The sequence below is a fragment of the Eumetopias jubatus genome, unplaced genomic scaffold, assembly GCF_037043125.1.
Source record: "Eumetopias jubatus isolate StellerSeaLion01/CBP00866 unplaced genomic scaffold, mEumJub1_p1.0 scaffold_8, whole genome shotgun sequence".
Taxonomy (NCBI): domain Eukaryota; kingdom Metazoa; phylum Chordata; class Mammalia; order Carnivora; family Otariidae; genus Eumetopias; species Eumetopias jubatus.
Genome location: NW_028274814.1, coordinates 120856830 through 120877865, shown reverse-complemented (window position 1 = coordinate 120877865; position 21036 = coordinate 120856830). Strand labels below are relative to the sequence as shown.

The 21036-nt window shown below is 37.0% G+C and overlaps 2 protein-coding genes and 1 pseudogene across 7 annotated transcripts in view; 2 read left to right on the top strand and 1 right to left on the bottom strand.

Moving 5' to 3' along the window:
• The window catches only part of ANKS1B (ankyrin repeat and sterile alpha motif domain containing 1B), a 1102644-nt gene that overhangs the window by 113032 nt on the left and 968576 nt on the right, over positions 1 to 21036 (top strand). The window lies entirely within an intron of this gene.
• LOC114223001 (dolichyl-diphosphooligosaccharide--protein glycosyltransferase subunit 4-like) lies at positions 9755 to 9890 on the bottom strand. Its single transcript, XM_028121709.2, has one exon. The coding sequence runs from the start codon at positions 9888 to 9890 to the stop codon at positions 9777 to 9779; it is 114 nt and encodes a 37-aa protein (XP_027977510.1). The 3' UTR covers positions 9755 to 9776.
• Positions 19839 to 20782, top strand: LOC114222955 (large ribosomal subunit protein uL5 pseudogene; annotated as a pseudogene).

Here is a 21036-nt window from a genome sequence, read left to right as displayed (position 1 = left end):
TGGTGCCACTGACTTAAGTGGGGATGTCAGGTTCTTTTTTTTTCCTCTCTTGTTGAAGAGGGATTATGGAACATATGTCTTATTATTTTCTTCCTTGGACCACCTTTGAACGAAAGAAGAAATTTAAAAACAAAAATAAATCAGTGGTGATGCTGGAAATCAGGAAGCATGGCCTAAGAAGACCATAATTCCCTTATCTGTAAAATGATAGGCTTAGATAAAGTGATTGCTATATTTTTCAGATTTCTAAACTTCTGTTAATTATATAGGCTAACGTACAAATTCACATCATCTTGTGGTAATTTATTTCGTAGAAGAGACCTGGGAGAGCAATTACTAGAATCATACCTTTGACAATTAATTTTTTGACAAATTATTCCTTTTTTTTAACAATATACTCTTAACACAATACTACATTTTTAGGAAAAAGCATTGGAATAAGGGGCAATGGTGGGAAAATGCTAAGAAAAAAATCGACATGTAAGCCAGGATGTGAGCCACATAAATTACTTTCCTGCGTGGGATGGCAAATAAGCAAACAAATCAATGTAGCTAATCTTAATACAGTAAATCTTGGCTCAAATATGAAGCAAATGGAGTAATGGGGAAATGTGGCAGAGAACAAAGTTAATTCTGATAAAGGTGAGGAAAAGTAGGTAAGCAAAAAAGAAAAAATGCTCCTTTAAGTTCTATATGTTTGATAAACATATGCTTGGTACTTCTTTAATAGGGCCGTAAAAACTATCCTAGTAAAGGGTAGTTTCATTTAAAGTATTTGTATTTTTCAGTTGGGAAGACTAGGCACAAAGGTGGTTTCAGCTCCACATCAGGGATTCTTAGGTTGTCAGCAGTAGAAACCAACTCTTCCTAAGGAAGCAGAAAAGGAATCTGTTGGGAAGTTACTAGGTGGTTCACAGAATTAAAGAAAGGGCTCAAGATGAGGCTCAGGGCAGCATTAGGTGTCTAAACAGCAGGAAAACAGTATGGAGATTCCTCAGGACGTTAAAAATAGAGCTACCGTATGACCCAGTGATTGCACTACTGGGTATTTACCCCAAAGATACATAGTGAAAAGAAGGGGCACATGCACCCCAATGTTCATAGTAGCAATGTCCAAACTAGCCAAACCATGAAAGGAGCTGAGATGTCCTTCAACGGATGAATGGATAAAGAAGATGTGGTTCATATATACAATGGAATATTATTCAACTATCAGAAGGGATGAATATCTACCATTTACATCCACATGGATGGAACTAGAGGGTATTATGCTAAGTGAAATAAGCCAAGCAGAGAAACACAATTATATGGTTTCACTCATATGTGGAATATAAGGAGTAGTGCAGAGGACAATAGGGGAAGGGAGGGAAAACTGAATGGGAAGAAGTCAGAGAGGGAGACAAACCATATGAGACTCTTGACTCTGGGAAACAAACCGAGGGTTGCAAAAATGGAGGTGGGTGGGGGGACGGGGTAACTGGGTGATGGGCATTAAAGAGGGCACGTGATGTGATGAGCACGGGGTGTTATACTCAACTAATGAATCATTGAACATTACATCAAAAACTAATGATGTACTATACCTTGGCTAATTGAATTTAAATAAAAAAAAATAAACAGCAGGGTTTTCTCGTCAGAGCTCCAGTTCTGTGACATGATCTTTCCATCCTTAAGCCACTCCACTTTAGATCTAAATTTTGGAGACCATCTCCTTGGCAGAGCTTGGATTATTAGTCATCTCTGTTTAAGAGGGAGGCAGGGCACATTGATTTATGGTCCCAACAAGAATGAATACAATAAAGAAGAGGGAGTTCTCTGAAATGAATGGAGTGTTGTTACCAAAAGAAGGAAGAAATGAATTATAGGCAACCAGCTCCCCACAAATATTTACTGTGTAGTCCAAGTTGAGGCATAGGTCTAAGTAAAAGAACTCCTAATTTAGATGGAATAGAGACCAAAAAACTCCACAAAAACCCCAGACCTTCTTTTTTGCATGACTTCTAAGCTAGGTTCTGTCTGCCTACTTTTCCAGCTTCTGTTAAGTAGATGACTTCGTAAGTTTGCTTTATGTCAAGCTCCTTTTCCTCTGCTTCTTACTTTCCTTCATAGGTATAGTTACATGTAAAAAAATTTCCAAAAATTGTGACTTGCAGCTCTTACTTGGCTGCTAAGCATTCACAGCTGCCAGGATTTCCCAACTACTCTTTTCTACACTGTCTAGGATGTCTTGGCATTGACTGCTTCTGGAACTAAGACCAAGACTGGCGGACTTCTTCAAACACTGTATAAATAACCCAGTTTTACCCCTGAGATCATTTTCCATATACAGACTCGAATAAAGGGCAGTTAGGAGTCCAGGAGGCCAATCTATAAAGGATGCTAAAATATCACTGGGGTAGAATAGAAACATGGGTACTAGTTAGCTCAGTTTTCTGTAATGTGACAAAGTCTAAATTGTCCCTTTCCCCCCTCAAGTAGGCAGTATCTTGGAGTAGAAAATTATTACAGTTGGGCAGTGCGCCTACACCATGAAGTAGCTTTGAATCTTACTTAAAGAATATAGGTTTGAAAAGGAAACCAAATTATTTGCCTGTATAAGACACTCACATAACTATATGGTTCTGTTAGTTTCTTACACTAATTGCTCATTAACACTGATGTTGCTTGCCTGAAATTGTCTGGGGATGCAGTGTGATGGTGTGGGAGAGTGGAAAGATCACTAGGCAAAGGGTAAAGAGGCATAAACTGTGGGTTCAGCCTTAGTTATCTCTACAAATTCCAAATTTAGAAGGGAAGAGGAAAGCTATAGTTGCACTCTGTAGTAGGTCAGGATCTAGGCACGTTAGAGCTAACTCATTAGTGCCTTGAGTGCATTCTGTTTTGGGAAGTAATGATGATATCTAAGGATGGAGACTTTGCTATATGCAAGACACTGTCTCGGGCTTTTAAAAGATGTCATCTAAATCACCTGGCAACTCTCCAAGGTAGATGATGTTATTCTCATTTCACAGGAAATGAGATTATATGGTTTCACTCATATGTGGAATATAAGGAGTAGTGCAGAGGACAATAGGGGAAGGGAGCTGTCCACAGCTTAAGAACTTGCCCAAAGTCACACGGCCAGTAATTGCAAAATTGAAATTCATACCCCAGTACTATCCAACTCCAAAGTCCATGCTCCTTCTTTCTTTAAGAATTTTAGAATCTGTTCTGTTACTCAGATCTGTTAAGATCTGTTATTCATCTTGTATGCTGCTGTTTAACTTAGTATCTATCACAGAGTAAGCTAGGAGGGAAGATTAGTTAATGTGAACAAAGGCAGAAGATACAAATGCTCAGGTATGTTCCACTTAATAATATATAGTCCAGTGGTTTGAACAAGGAGTATGTGAAGGAGAGTGTGATGTCATTTTGAAAGTTAGATTGAGGTGGGATCATGAAATCCTTGGTTATTAGGTCAAAGGATTGTAAATATTTTCAACAGTCATTGGGAAACCCCTGGAGATTTTTTTCCAAATAGAAAAAATTAAGGGATAGAACTGTTTTTTTCGTCAGCATCAGGAAAAATGAGTTTGGGTTTTGGGGATGTTGAGATAGAGGTTCTAAGAAGATCATTGGCACAGCCTGGAAATACATGATTGAGCTTTGGAGAGAGGTCAAGGATTGATAAATTTGAGGGGCGCCTTGGTGGCTCAGTCATTAGGCGTCTGCCTTCGGCTCAGGTCATGATCTCAGGGTCCTGGGATCAAGCCGTGTGTCGGACTTCCTGCTCCGAGGGAAGCCTGCGTCTCCCTCTCCCACTCCCCCTGCTTGTGTTCCCTCTCTTGCTGTGTCTCTCTCTGTCAAATAAATAAATAAAATCTTAAAAAAAAAAAAAAAGAAATTTGAGAGGCACCCACATAGAAAAGCAGCAAAAAGAAAAAAAAATCACTATTTAGAGGTTAGTCTATATATGAATGAGTAAATGAATGGCACAGCCCACATGAAAGTGTTATTTCCTAACAAGGTTTGCCTCTCCATTCCTTGTGACATCTGGGTATAGGGATAGAGAATTCTGTACCATGCTGTTCTTTCCATCTGGTCTAGGAATACTGGGTGAACTCTCTGGAGACATCTGCTAAGGGAGATAAATCCAGTTTTTCTTTCTCATGTCGTCTTCTCCACCTTTACATTTTCTCTTTTTCACTCCCTTTCTCCCCTACGGGATTCTGTTTCTCCACACTGCTGCAGTAAAAATGTTTGGTGGCATGGTATAAGAGAAAAATAGAAGGGACTGTAGCACTTGGATGTTGAGTGGGAAGGTGAAAGTGGTGCATGAGATCAATTTGTTATTCTGTATTAAAGATCCTAGCATATCCCTAAACTTGAATATCCTTAAACTTTATATCTTTGATAACTGAATAGCATTCATAGTATTTAGCTGCATTAAGCAAGACATATGAACAAGCTAGACTACTTAGCATTATAGAAAATATGAGACAATTTTTAGGACATATTTGCCATGACAGAATAATAGCACCCTTGTTCAGATGACTGTTAGATAAAAATAAAAATATTTTATAGCATATAAACTGGGTTTTTTAGCTGTCTTAGGTCTACCTTTGTGCTTTTTCTTAGTCAATATTATATAAATAACACAGATGTTCTGCTTTAAATGTACCTTAGAAAAACAGTCTAGTGCTGATTTTGACTATGGAGGAGAGCCTTTCATGTTTTTCCACTCTGAAACTTACTCTGTGCTTTTTTTTTCTTAATATCCTTTTACAAATACAATCCTGAAATGCTTTCTTTCCTTTTTTGATGCGTAAGAGCATGCTCATTGGAAGCATATTGTGTGTGAAGATTGTTGCTTGTTCAATTTTGTGCACTGATGGTGAGCAGAAAATCTTTTTAGCTTCTTTCTTTGGAAAAATGATTTATACAACACCACTCCAAAAATTCAGTGTTAACAGTAAAATTACTTCTAGAGCTGTTACAATGAAGAATAAGAGAAAACCTATGTTAAAAATGAATAATGCATTTATTTTAATCTTTGGCTTCCCTCCTCCACCATCTTCTTATTTGGCTACTAAAAAGGATTCAGTTAAATTCCCCAAAAGTGCTTATTTTTTTTTTTCTGGAGCTGTTCCAGTGACATGTCAAAAGAATTTTGAAAGAGAACATTCACTTATGTATAACAGCTTTGGAATACGTAATAGGATATATTAGTATGCTTTTAAAAGGATCATGGGTAGAGCATGAAGAATATAAAAGAAGTGTGTGAGCTCTTTTATTGTTCATGATTAAACCAAAATTGTTTGCATGTGAACAGATTTAATTGTTTACAAAATCTGCATAACACTGTCAACAGAATGAGATGATGGGGAGGGAGACATAAGAGCTTTTAGCCTGATTATGATTCGTAGATGTTCATCTAATAAATTGCTTTTCCTAAATATAATCTGAAAGAAAAATAGCAATGAAAACAATTAGGTACTTATACACAACTAAAAATAATTCTATTGATTCTGTATTTTTAATTATAGGTTAATCTGAATCAGGAGGGTAAGAAGACTTAGAAAACAAATAAGGTGTCCTTAGATTCCTTAGGAGGGTAGTGACAGAGTAACTAGACACCTCTTTTTAAAGAAATTGCTCTTAACGATTTGATTTACTATACTAAGGATTTTTTTATTTTTATTTATTTATTTATTTTTAAAGATTTTATTTATTTATTTGACAGAGCGAGAGCAGGAACACAAGCAGGGGGAGTGGGAGAGGGAGAAGCAGGCCCTCTGCTGAACAGGGAGCCCGATGCGGGACTCGATCCCAGGACCCTGGCATCATGACCCGAGCCGAAGGCAGACGCCCAACGACTGAGCCACCCAGGCACCCAAGGATTTTTTTAAATACTGATTTTTCTTCCTTTTTTAAGTGATTATGTGAAAATATGAAGAGATCAATATCATCATTCTCTCTCTAAAAATATTCTTATTTTACAATTTATAACTTAATACATCTATTTCCACTTTCTCTTACATATTTTTCTCTACACTGGTCAGATATGAATGGGTCTTTGACAATACGTAGAATTGTATTGTTTGTGGAATGTGCCTGATGACTGTGGTAGTCTGATTGCTTTACTAATCCCGTCACACACACTTTTGAAACCATTCTCCATGTGTTCTTTAAAGAGCTCTAACATATATATTTGATCATATCAGTAGACTACTTAAGATTCTTGAGAGACTTTGATGACCCCAGCCTTTGCACAAAGTCTTCCCTATGTATGTATTACTGTCAGCAACCTTATACCTCCCTCTACTCTACCTGGAAAATAGGATTTTTTTGTTTTTTGTCTTTAGGATACAACTCAAGCACTGATCTCCTTTTTTTATGAAGCCTTCTCCAGACTTTTACAGGCTGATTTGTCCTGTGTTTTTTTGCCTTTGTGTTTTCATTGTAGAATTTTATCGTAACACCTGTAACACTTTTTTTTTTTTTTGATGTCCGTGTTTGTGTTCCTCTTCTAAACTCAGAACTCTGAAGAGGAAGGAAGTTCAAGTAGTGTTTTGAAATTCCCAATAAATATTAAACTTTGAGTTTCAGAAATAAGAAGTCATAATTCTTAGAAATTTTTGGGAATTCCTGAAAGCATAAGTTGTTCTTAAAATACTTAAAGCAGTCTTTATAGGCTATATTCATTATTATGAATACCTAAAATTTCATATATGAGAAATATTAAGTTTAGTAGTGCAACCTCCAGTGAATATTCAAACACTAGAAAACACCAGTGAACAGTTAGTGCATTTTTCAAATTATGTAACATTCAGACTTCTAGTAAAGCTTAATAGGCTACACAGAATCACATGGCAAATTGCTAATGTAAGGACTTACTTTGCTTGTAAAACTTTTTATTTCTTGAAATACTACTCATAGGATTTATATAAAGTATCTTATATAAATATGTTAATGTTTATTTTATTTTCAAGAGTGATTCACTCTTAGCAGCAAATAGGGCCATGAACACACACATAACCTGACAATAGCTACAAACAAGATTGACTAATTAAATTATGACCCTCTTCTATGTTTGCCTGCCATGGTTCCCAGAAATGTTAACCTTAACCTTCTGCTCCTTGTGTTGTGTCAGCACTGACTGCTCTTGTTGCCAGCTTGACATCTATATGTTCTTTTAACCAGTAATGTCTCCTTGTTGTTAAGCTTTAATTCTCACAGCAGAATTACAATACTTATTTTAGTTCTGATTTTCCTCATTTCTGGACTGATTTTTTTTTTAGGGGGGATTTGGAATTCAAAAAATTATAAATTTTCTGAGAAATGCTGGAAACTAATTCTTACATGGAAACGGTCTCCAATGCTTAACATATCAGACATTCAGTAAAATGTTTTGAGATTTTTTTTTTTTTAAGATTTTATTTATTTATTCATGAGAGACAGAGAGAGAGAGAGAGAGAGAGGCAGAGGGAGAAGCAGGCTCCCAAGGAGCAGGTAAGTGAATGTTCCTTTGTAGTCCTAAAGCATCTAAGATAGTGTCTGGTACTTAAAGATACTTAAAATACTTTAATGATTGAATCTGTAGGTTTTTTTTTTTGAATCAGTGTCATGATAAAGTAGGGCATGAGAGTTTAGATTTGGTATTGCCACCGGACGTGCCAGGTTAGCTTACATTTTTTGGTGGCTTGGGAGCAGGTGTCCTTTATTTAGCTAAAATCTATGAGAAAACTCGTAAGATGGATAGAACTCACCAAAAACTCCCTGTTATATGCATTTGTAGCACTCTATGCCTATCTTTTATAGTGTTTCTGTCTATGGCCATTAATTAATTACTTGTCTGATTATTTGATTGGTATTTGTATTCTTGACTAGACTAGGCTTCCTGAGGGTAGGGATTATTTCCCTTCTATTCACAGGTGTGATCCTAGAAGGTGCTAGTTAACCGCAGTACATGCATGGAATAAGCAGTTTATTAAGTATTTATTTTATGCATAAGTGAATGAAGGAGATAGCAATCTGAATGAAGCAGAATAGTCCCAGAATGTGAACCTGTTTTACATGAGATCCCTGAGAGGTTCTGAAGAACATAATTTGAAAACCACTACTATATTCCTTGATACAGGCTGCATAATTATGTTGCATAGTCTTGCAAAAGATTTTCAGTATTTAGGACTGGCAGTGAAATGTTATTACCCTAACTGTATGCCTTTTACCCTGTTTTAGTAACATCTTTCATTATGCGAGATAGTGCATTATTAGTATTGTCATTGTTCCTATTATTTACTTCCTTGCGACCTCTTTAGAAAGAATGTTCCACCCCTTTCAACTTACTATTTTTGGCCAAATAACTCCAAGGACCTCATAATACAATGTTCTAAATTCCAAAGATTAAAAAAAATTCCTTAAATTTTTAGTATCTCCTTCTTGATTAGTGTAACTAGATTTGTGAAATGGAATAGTAGGTATAGTAATACTTAGGATGTTTTTACTTATGTCCTGATTTCATCATGGTGATCACGTTGGAGCAGGGTGAGGGAGGAAAACCTTATTTGGAAAAGTTGAACTGGAGGGGATTGGAGATTGGGGTATGTGGCAGAAGAGGCATTAATCTTCTGAATAGGTATTTTAGATAAGAATTCTCTGAACATGTTAAGACTTTCCTCAACTTCTTTTCACTCTTTTTAACACAGAAGACCATTTGTATTCTGATGATTTCTTGGGTTTCAAATGGTCAGGATAAAAAACCAAAACAAAACAGTTTAGTTCCACACAGGACTAGTTTCTGGAGCTGGAAAATACAGAGGTGGAGAGCCGCTACTCAGAATGTTTGGTTGTTGTCCTGGAAAACTAAAGTTTATGCTTAGAGTGAAAATGTAGATGTCTTATTAGTACAGATTTTTATGGAAAGTCAAACAGAAAGGAGCTGGAAAGGAAGAGCATATTATTGAATCTCTTGTATTCTTCAATTTTCAAAACACTAATTCTTGGATTTTTATTAGGTGTCTTTTATTTCTTTTAGTTGTGGGGAACTTGGACTAGTGTTTGTGGCTGATTTAGAGTATATTGATCTAGCTAAGAAGAATTTTCCCCATATGTATTTGCCAAAAGTAAACAAAGCCATCAGTTTTGAACTTGACATTAACAGATTCCTCACTGAAAAAGAGCAATCAAGCAAATTTAATCTATTCATATAAAATTAACTCTGTCCCTTGAGTCACTTAATGTAATTGTGGTATTTCTGCTTGGGATTGTAAAATGCCTTCAACTGTTTTGTAGGAATTAAAAAGGAAGTAAAAAATAGCTATTTTATATTTATAAAAACCTAGCATTATTGATGTGTTTTGTGTATTGAAAATTTGAGTTAGATGATAGAGAATTTGGTTTACTCTGAAGTTACACATTTAAAATAAAGGCTACAGCAAGAAGATGGGACTTTCAAGTTACTTAGGGACTTAAGATAAATATTAGAGAAAAGAAAGAGTTCATAAAAATAATAACTCAGACAATGAATGGACTTTTTTCTTTTAATCTATATTTTTATACTGGGGGGAGGGAGTAGAAAAGAAAGCCCCAATACTGGGCCCTATTCAGTGACAGCTTCTTGTTCCATAGGGTTAAGGAAGACTTTGAGGAAATAAAAGTTGTTTGGAAAAATCCAGGTATAGTTGCTTTGTATATTGTGATGGGTAGAGTGATGAAGGGAAATGTGAAGGCCCCTCACACCCTCCATCTTGCCTCAGACTATGTCCTTGAACCCTGGGGCAGAGAAAGTGCCACTTTCATTCCTGCTTCTTGGGATTGTTGACAGCCACATAGTGATAGAGAACGACAAGCAGGAAGAGTGACATGCCCAGCTTGTTGGTGAAGATGGCGAGCCGCACATCTGTGATCATCCTATTAGCTGGGCTTGTTCCAATGCAGTGTGTGCACTAGCTCCAACGAGTGGACATTTTTGAAAAATAAACCAGTGATTAAAAATATGATTAAAATAGTGTTTCAGAAGGCACGAAAAAAACACAGAGAGAAATAGAGGAAAAAAGGTGTGTATGATACATCCAAGGGATCTAACATTCTAGTCATAGATGTTCTAGAAAGGGAGAATAAGTAGATAGAGGAAACAGTAATAAAAGCAAAATAACATTTCCCCAAGATGAAGACAGATTTGAGTCTTTCAACTGAAAGTGCAGAGAAAGTGGTAACCAAAACTATTGGAGGAAAAAGACCTGCCCTTAGATATATCCTGGCAGAATTTCTGAATCCTAGGGACAAAAATCATATTACAAGAATCAAGGCTGAAAAAGCAGGTAGTATTTATTTTATTTATTTATTTTTAAAAGATTTTATTTATTTGACAGAGAGAGACACAGTGAGAGAGGGAACACAAGCAGGGGGAGTGGGAGAGGGAGAAGCAGACTTCCTCATGGAGCAAGGAGCCTGATGCAGGGCTCGATCCCAGGACCCTGGGATCATGACCTGAACCAAAGGCAGACGCTTAATGACTGACCCACCCATGTGCCCCAAGCAGGTACTATTTAAAAAGGAGAGAGAATCAAATTGACCTTGGTCTTCCTGACTGTAACAGTGGATGCTAGAAGATAGTGGAGCAGTGTATTCAGAGTATTAAGGTAAAAAAAAATTTTGCCTTTATTATATGTATTCAGTTTATACATGTGTAGCTATTTTTTGTAGTATCAAGGCAGATATGTAAGACAAAATTCCTCAGGTTCTTTGGACAAATGAAGTTGAACCAGAATCAGTTTCTTAATTGATAGTAGTACAGTAACAGTAAGGACTTTAACTCTCCACTTACATCAATGGATATATCATCCAAACAGAGTATCAACAAGGAAACAGTGGCTTTGAATGACATTGGATGAGATGGATCTAACAAATATATTTAGAACATTCTATCCAAAAACAGCAGAATATGCATTCTTTTCAAGTGCACATGAATATTCTCCAGAATAGATCACATGTTAGGCTACAAAACAAGCCTCAACAAATTCAAAAAGATCAAAGTCATACCATGTATCTTTTCCAACCAAAATGCTATGAAACTAGAAGTGAACTACAAGAAAAAATCTGGAAAGAACACAGATACCTGGAGCTTGAATAACATGCTACTTAACAATGAATGGGTTGACCAAGAAATCAAAAAGGAAATAAAAAAATATGTGGAGACAAATGAAAATGAAAACACAATGGTCCAAATGTTTGGGATGCAGCAGAAGCAGTTCCCAGAGGGAAGTTTATGGCAATACAGGCCTACCTCAAGAAACAAGAGAAATCTTGAACGAACAACCTAATCTTATACCTAAAGGAGCTAGAAAAAGAAGAACAAACAAATCCCCAAACCAGTAGAAGCAAGGAAATAATAAAGATTAGAGCAGAAATTAATGAAATAGACTATAAAAAACCCCAAAAGAACAGATCTATGAAAGTAGGAGCTGGTTCTTTGAAAAGAACAACAAAACTGATAAACATTTAATGAGACTCAAAAGAAAAAAAGAGGACTCAAACAAAATCACAAATGAAAGAGGAAAAATAACAACTGGCACCACAAAAATATAAAGGATTATAGGAGAATATTGTGAAAAATTATATGCCAGCAAATTGGACAAACTAGAAAAAAATGGATTAAGTCCTAGAATTATATAACCTACCAAAACTGAAGCAGGAAGAAATGGAAAATTTGAACAGATTGATTACTGGTTACCAGCAATGAAATTGGACCAGTGATTTAAAAATTCCCAGCAAATTGGGACACCTGGGTGGCTCAGTGGGTTAAGTGCTTCCCTTCAGCTCAGGTTATGATCCCAGGGTCCTGGAGTCGAGCCCCATGTTGGACTCCCTACTCTGTGGGAGCCTGCTTCTCCCTCTTCCTTTGCCCCTACCTGCACTTGTGCTCACATGCCCTCTCTCTCTCCCTCTTTCTCTCTTTCAAATAAATAAATAAAATCTTAAAAAACAAAAACAAAAAACCCAGTAAACAAAGTCCAGGGCCAGTGGTTGGCTTCATAGGTGAATTCTACCAAACATTTATTTTTTTGTCTTTTCTTCAAGACTTTATTTAAATTCAAGTTAGTTAACATATAGTATAGTATGAGTTTCAGAGTAGAATCTAGTGATTCATCACTTACATGTAACACCCAGTGCTCATCACAACAAATGGCCCCTTTAATGCCCATCACCTATTTAGCCGATCCCCCACTCACCTCCCCTCCAGCAACCCTGTTTCTTCTCTATTGTTAAGAGTCTCTTATGGTTTGCCTCCCTCTCTGTCTTTATCTTACTTTATTTTTCCTTTCCTTCCCCTATGTTCATCCGTTTTTTTTCTTAAATTCCACATATGAGTGAAATCACATGGTGTTTATCTTTCTCTGACTGACTTATTTCACTTAGCACAATACACTCTAGTTCCATCACATACTGCAAATGGCAAGATTTCATTATTTTTGATGGCTGAGTAATATTCCATTGTATGTATATGTGTGTATGTATATATATGTGTATGTATATATATATATATATACACACCTCCTCTTCTTCATCCGTTCATCAGTTGATGGGCATCTGGGCTCTTTCCATACTTTGGTTATTGTTAATAGTGCTGATATAAACTTTAGGGTGCTTGTGCCCCTTTGAATCACAATGTTTGTATCCTTTGGATAAATACCTAGTAGTACAATTGCTGGGTTGTAGGGTAGTTCTGTTTTTAACTTGTTGAGGAACTTCCATACTGTTTTCCAGACTGGCTGCACCAATTTGCATTCCCATCAACAGTATAAGAGTCTACCAACCACTTAAAGGAGAATTAATACCTGTTCTTCTCAAACTATCCCAAAAAATAGGAGGAAGGAAAACTTCCAGATTCATTCGATGAGGCCAGCATTACCCTGATACCAAAACCAGATAAAGACATTACAATAAAAGAGGATTATATGCCAGTATCTCTGATGAACATTGATGCACCAATCCTCAACAAAATATTGGGAAAGTGAATTCAGTAACACAGTAAAAACATTATTCACAACGATTAGCTATTCCCGGATTTATTCCCAGGATACAAGGGTGGTCCAGTATTTGCAAATCAATCAACATGATCACATCAATAAGAGAAAGGATAAAACCATATGATTATTTCAACAGATGCATAAAAATCATCTGACAAACTACAGCATCCATTCATGATAAAACCCTCAACAAAGTAGGTTTAGAGGGAACATACCTCAACATGTAAAGGCTATATATAAAAAACCCACAGCTAACAGCTTACTCGTTGGGGGAAAAACTGAGAGCTTATCCGCTAAGTTCAGGAACAAGACTAGGATGTCCACTCTCACAATGTTTATTCAGCATAGTACTGGAAGTCCTAGCCACAGCAATCAGACAAAAAAATGGAATAAATGGTATGCAAATTGGTAAGGAAGAAGTAAAACTTTCACTATTTTGAGATGACACACTATGTAGAAAACCCTAAAGACTTCATCAAGAACCTAGTAGAACTGATAAATGAATTTGGTAAGGTCACACCATACAAAATCAATATACAGAAATCCATTGCATTTCTATACAATTAATAATGAAATAGCAGAAAGAGAAATTAAGAACACAATCCCATTTACAATTGCACCAAAAAATAATAAGAATAAACTTAACCAAGGAGGTGAAGGACCTGTACTATTTATTTATTTATTTATTTATTTATTTATTTATTTATTTATTTATTTATTATTTTAAATTCATTTAGCTAACATATAGCACATCATTAGTTTCAGATGTAGTGTTCAGTAATTCATCAGTTGCATATAATACCCATTGCTCATCACATCATGTACTCTCCTTAATGCCCATCACCCAGTTACCCCATCCCCCCATCCACCTCCCCTCCAGCAACCCTCAGTCTGTTTCCTAGAGTTAAGAGTCTCTCATGGTTTTCTTTTTTTTTTTTATTTTTTTCTTTTTTTTTTTATATATATTTTTTTTTATCTCTCATGGTTTTCTGTCCTCTCTGATGACTTCCCATTTGGTTTTCCTTCCCTTCCCCTGTGATCCTCTGCGCTGTTTCTTAAGTTCCACATATGAGTGAAACCATATGATAATTGTCTTTCTCTGAATGAAATATTTCACTCAGCATAATAACTTCCAGTTCTATCCATGTCAATATAAATGGTAAGTATTCATCCTTTCTGATGGCTGAGTAATATTCTATTATATATATATATATACCACATCTGCTTTATTCATCCATCTATTGATGGACATCTGTGCTATTTCAACAGTCTGGCTATTATGGACATTGCTATAAATATTGGGGTGCTCGTACCCCTTCGGATCACTACATTTGTATATTTGGGGTAAATACCTAGTAGTTCAATTGCTAGCTCATAGAGTCGCTCTATTTTCAACTTTTTAAAAAACCTCCATACTGTTTTCCAGAGTGGCTGCACCAGCTTGCATTTCCACCAGCAGTGTAAGAGGGTTCCCTTTTCTCCACCTCCTCGCCAACATTTGTTGTTTCCTGTCTTGTTAATTTTAGCCATTCTGACTGGTGTGAAGTGGTATCTCATTGTGGTTTCGATTTGTATTTCCCTGATGCCGGGTGATCTGGAGCATTCTTTCATGTGTCTGTTGGCCATTTGTATGTCTTCTTTGAAGAAATGTCTGTATCTTCTGCCCATTTCTTTTCTGAATTATTCTTTGGGTACTGAGTTTGATAAATTTTTTATAGGTCTTGGATACTAGCTCTTTATCTGATATGTCATTTGCAGATATCTTCTCCCATTCTGTAGGTTGCCTTTTAGTTTTGTCAACTGTTTCTTTTGCTGTGTAAAAGCTTTTTATCTTGATGAAGTCCCAGTAGTTCATTTTTGCTTTTGTTTCCCTTGCCTTTGGAGACATGTCTGGCGAGAAGTTGATGCAGCTGATGTCACAGAGGTTGCTGCCTGTGTTCTTCTTTAGGATTTTGATGGACTCCTGTCTCACATTTAGGTCTCTTATCCATTTTGAGTTTATATTTGTGTATGGGGTAAGAAAATGGTCCAGTTTCATGCTTTTATATGTGGCTGTCCAGTTTTCCCAGCAGCATTTATTGAAGACACTGTCCTTTTTCTGTTGGATGATCTTTCCTGCTTTGTCCAAGATTAGGGAAGTTCTCAGCTATGATTTGCTCAAATATATCTTCTGCCCCTCTTCCTCCCTCTCTCTCTTTCTTCTTCCTCTGGGACCCCAATAATTCTTAATATTGTTTTGCTTTATGGTATCACTGATTTCTCAAAGCCTCCCCTCATGGTCCATTAGTTGTTTTTCTCAATTTTTCTCAACTTCCTTCTTTTCCATCATCTTGTCTTCTATGTGACTGACTTTTCTGCCTTATTTACCTTAGCTGTTAGAGCATCCATTTTATTTATTTTTTATTTTTTAAATTTTATTATGTTAATCACCATACATTACATCATTAGTTTTTGATGTAGTGTTCCATGATTCATTGTTTGCATATAACACCCAGTGCTCCATTCAGTGTGTACCCTCTTTAATACCCATCACCAGGCTAACCCATCCCCCCACCCCCCTCCCTTCTAGACCCCTCAGTTTGTTTCTCAGAGTCCATAGTTTCTCATGGTTCATCTCCCCCTCCGATTTCCACCTCTTCATTTTTCCTTTCCTGCATCCATTTTAGACTGCATCTCAGTTGAAGCATTTTTAATTTCGACCTGATTAGATTTTATTTCTGTACTAAGAGATTCTCTAGTGTCTTTTATGCTTTTTACAATCCAGCTAGTAACTTTATAATTGTTATCCTGAATTCCAGCTCTGACATTTTACTTATATCCTTGTTGATTAGATCTATCACAGAGAGTATTACCTCTTGTTCTTTCCTTTGTTGTGAATTCCTCCTCCTAGTCATTTTGCCCAGAGAAGAATGGATGAACGAGAGAACAAAATAAAAAATATCAACCATGACCCAAGCGAAATACACAGTAGACAAATCCGAATAAGTCAAAAACCAAGAAAGAAAAGAAAAGGAAAAAAAGCAGGGGAGGGAGAGTGAGAATATAATCTCTCATGTGGACAAAATAGGGTGATCCACTTGGTCCTGGGTGTATTTTGGTCTGTTGGAAGACACTAAATCCCAAAATTGTAAGGAAAGCAATATATATATATGTATGTGTGTGTGTATATATATACAATTATATCTATATCTATATCTGTATCTATATCTATATACACACAACTGAGTACAGTGAAAGGAAGCCAAAAATGAAGAATATATCTATAAAAGGTAAATGTAAAAATGAAAGTTAAAAAAAGACTTAAAAACAAGAGTTGATAAAATAAGAAACTAGTTGAAAAGGAAAAAAAGAAAAAAGAAAAGGAATATTTTAAACTGAAAGATGAAAGAATCATGATCCTTGAGTTCTATATACTATTTTCCCCTAGTGCTGGAGTTTTGCAGTTCTTTGTGCTCCATGAACTTGGTATTTGCCTAATAGTCCAGTTCATCTTCTGGGGGAGGGGCCTGCTGTGCTGATTCTCAGGTGTATTTGCCTGGGCATAGTTGCACTGCCCCTTGCCAGGGGGCCAGGCTCAGTGTAAGCTGCTTTGGGTTGTTTTGTGTGGCTTTTGTTCCCTGAAGGCTTTCCACAGTGCTTTAGAGGATGAAAATAAAATGGTGCACCCTGATCTCCAGTCCTGAAGCTTAAAGATTGGGTCCCCCTCCCTTCTATAAACAACCCGAAGGGAAAAGCAGTCTTCACTTTTGTGTGTGCCAAACTCTGCAGATTCCTGCGGTGAATACCTGCACTGATCCTGGGGTGGGGGTGGGTGGGAGGGAGGAGGGTTGCTGTGTTCCTGCCCTTTGCAGGCCCCCCACCTGGAGAGTGGTCACCAGATTGTGCACACACCCACACCACCCCTTTGGGGAAAAGGTGGAGGGTTGCCATGTTTTTGTCCTTTGCAGGGCCCCCACACTGAGAGCTGTCTCCCAATTGTGGTACGGTTCAGTGTTTATGGCAAACTGAGCTGAGAAGCCACTCCCAGTCTCATTGATTGCGGCTGGTTTCCAGGCTCCAGTGCTTGAGAACTCTGCCAGCTCAGGCACCCTCGTTCTTTCTGTGACCCCAGGGATCCTTAGACCACAGTGTCCCCCCTAGGATTCTGCCTGCTTTGCCACCTGAGCACCTTTCAGGCGGGGACGTTTCTCACTGGAGCAGACTTCTAAGAGTTCTGATTTTGCACTCTGCTGCTATATCACTTTCTGGTAGCTGGCTTAGGGAGGCTCCCCCCACCATTTATCTTCTGATATATGTCCCCTCAGATTCACTTCTCCGCATCTCCTATCTTGTAGAAAGTGGTTGCTGTTCTACTTGTAGAATTCCAGCAAATCTTGTCTTATGTCTCAGGTTGAATTCATAGGTGTTCATAATGTTTTGATAGATATCTAGCTAAATTCAGGAGAGCATTTGAAATGAGGTCCCCTACTCTTCCACCATCCTGCCTCCCTCCCTAAAACCTGTACTCTTTAAACTATAAAATACTGGTGAAAGAAATTGATGACAATACAAAGAAATGGAAAGATATTCCATGCTCATGGATTGGGAGAACAAATATTGTTAAAATATCTATACTACCCAAAGCAGTCTACACATTTAATGTAATCCCTATCAAAATACCAACACCATTTTTCACAGAACTAGAACAAACAATCCTAAAATTTGTATGGAACCACAAAAGACCCCAAATAGCCAAAGCAATCTTGAACAAAGAGCAAAACTGGGGGGATCACAATGCCAGATTTCAACTACAAAGCTATAGTAATCAGAACAGTATGGTACTGGCACAACAATAGATACATAGATCAATAGAACAGAATAGAAAATGTAGTAATCAAAACAGTATGGTCCTGGCACAAAAATAGACACATAGATCATTAAAACAGAATAAAAAACCCAGCAATCATAATTACATCTTCAACAAGGTAAAAATATGCAATGGGAAAAAGACATTCTCTTCAACAAATGGTGTTGGGAAAACTGGACAACTACATTCAAAAGAATGAAATTGGATCACTTTCTTACACCATACACACACACAAAAAAACTCAAAATGAATTAAAGATCTAAATGTGAGACCTGAAACCATAAAAATTCTAGAATAGAACACAAGCAGTAATTTCTCTGACATTGACCATAGCAACATCCTTCTAGATAGGTATCCTGAGGCAAAGGAAACAAAAGGAAAAATAAACTATTAGGATCATATCAAAATAAAGGTTCTGTACAGCAAAGGAAACAGTAGAACTAAAGACAACATACTGAATGGGAAAAGATATGCAAATAACTTATCGAATAAGGGGCTAGTAGCTCAAATGTATAAAGAACTACAACTACTCCAACTCAACACCAAAAAATCCCTAAAATGTCCATTTAAAAAATGGGCAGAAAACACGTACAGACATCTCTCCAAAGAAGACATCCAGATAGCCAGCAGACACATGAAAAGATGCTTAACATCACTTATCATTAGGGAATTGCAAGTCGAAACTGCAATGATAGCACCTCACACATGGAAGAATGGCTAAAATCAACAACACAAACAAGTGTTGGTGAGGATGTGGAGAAAAAGGAATCCTTGTGCACTGTTGGTGGGAATTGTGAACCTGTGTAGCCTTGTGGAAAACAGTATGGAAGTTCCTCAAAAAAATTAAAAATAGAAGTAACCATATGATCTGGTAATTCCACTACTGGATATTTACCAAAGAATACAAAAACACAAATTTTGAAAAGATATATGTACCACTGTGTTTATTGCAGCATTATTTACAATAGCCAAGTTATGGAGGCAGTGCAGATGACCATGGATAGATGAATGGATAAAGGCTGTAAAAGATATCAAACATATATTATAAAATCTTATTGAATCTGTAAGAAACCATAGTTAAAATGAAACCAGTAAACGTAAGTCACTGTTGATAATATGTTGTCAGATATAACACAGTTATTAAGAAATGTTTCTGTAACGTCATAAAGAGGAAATAATGGTATAGCATTAAAATTCCACACTATTCGATCAAGCCTTTGGGGTAAAAGTAAGAAAAGAAAAATGAAAATTACAGTTTGTTAAGGATGAACATAGTTACAATTTAATTCTTGACATCAATAAGAAATACGAGTTTAATGTATTTGTAAAAACTAGAAGACTAATAGAAATAAAATGTTTGAAAACTGAAGAAAGAGTACAAACAAAGAGTAGGAAAGGATAATAAAGACTACATAAAATTCAGTCACAGGAATACCACCAAATGTGAACATATTAAAAGTCAAAGCTTCTCAGATTGTAAAACAAAGAAAGCCAACTGCAGTTATGGCTGTTTTTAAGAGATGTAGCCAAGATAAAATTACAGAAATAGAAGGAAAATAAATGGATAGTCAACACTGTACCAGTTAAATAGAAAACTTAAGTAGCAATGGTAATAGCCAACAAAATATAATTTAAGATGAAGAGTATTATATAACATTAATAATAAAATATGTAATCCATAAAGATATGTCATTCTTTTGCTTAACGGAAAAACATAACAAAATGTGGAACAAATTTAGAAATACAAAGAGACAATTATTTTTATTTTTAAAGATTTTATTTGCTTATTTGAGGGAGAGAGACAGAGACAGATAGCAAGAGAGAGTATGAGCGGGAAGGGGAGGGAGAGGAAGGCTCCCTGCTCTGCGAGGCTCGATCTCAGGACCCTGAACCAAAGGCAGATGCTTAACTGAATGAGCCACCTAGGTGCCCCAAAGAAAATTTGATAATCAATCACAGACTTTCTCTTCCTGTTCTCCACCATGGAGCAAGATCAGGGTGAAAAGGAGAACCCCATACAGGAACTTTGCATCCACAAGCTCTGCCTCAACGTCTGTGTGGGGGAGAGTAGAGAGAGACTGACCCAGGCAGCCAAGGTGCTGGAGCAGTTCACAGGCCAGACCCCTGTGTTCTCCAAAGCTAAATACACTGTCAGATCCTTTGGCATCAGTAGAAATGAAAAGATTGCTGTCCACTGCATAATCCATGGAGCTGAGGCAGAAGAAATCCTAGAGAAAGGTCTAAAGGTGCAGGAGGAAAAATAACTTCTTGGGATGCCTCGGTGGCTAAGCTTCTCACTTCTGATTTCAGCTCAGGTCATGATCTCAGAGTCATGAGATTAAGCCCCGTGTTGGGCTCTGTGCTCAGTGGGAGTCTGCTTGAAATTCTTTCTCTCCCTCTGCTTCCCCCACCCCACTCACGTGTCTGCTCTCTCTCTAAAATAAATAAATAAAATCTTTATTAAGAAAAGGGAAAAAGGGGGCGCCTGGGTGGCTCAGTCGTTAAGCGTCTGCCTTTGGCTCAGGTCATGATCCCAGGGTCCTGGGATCGAGCCCCGCGTCGGGCTCCCTGCTCAGCGGGAAGCCTGCTTCTCCCTCTCCCACTTCCCCTGCTTGTGTTCCTTCTCTCGCTGTCTCTCTGTCAAATAAGTAAATAAAATCTTTTAAAAAAAAAAGAAGGAAAAAATGACTTCTTTGGTACTGGAAACTCTGGTTTTGGGTCCAGAAGCACATCTATCTGGGGATCAAATATGACTCAGTCATTGGTATCTATGGCCTGGATTTCCATGTGGTCCTACTCTGAGTAGAGGCTAGTTTTCAGCATCACAGATAAGAAGCACAGGACAGTCTTTGTTGGGCCCAAACACAGAATCAGCAAAGAGGAGATCACGTGCTGTTTCCATGATTGGATCATCCTTTCTGGCTAATAAATTCCTGTTTCTGTCCAAAAGGCCAATAAAAACTTTTCAGTGAAAAGCAGGTAAAAAAGAAAAAAAAAGTTTGATCATAGTGATAATACTGTGTATGGCAACATTTCTCAGATTTTGATGATGAAGTAGACAAGGTAGGGTTATAGATGGTATGAATTATGTAATTAGAAAGTTTTAAAAATATACATCTCACTTTTAAGAATAGATAATATACATTTTAGTGCTCATGTAACAGAAAACTACATACTAGT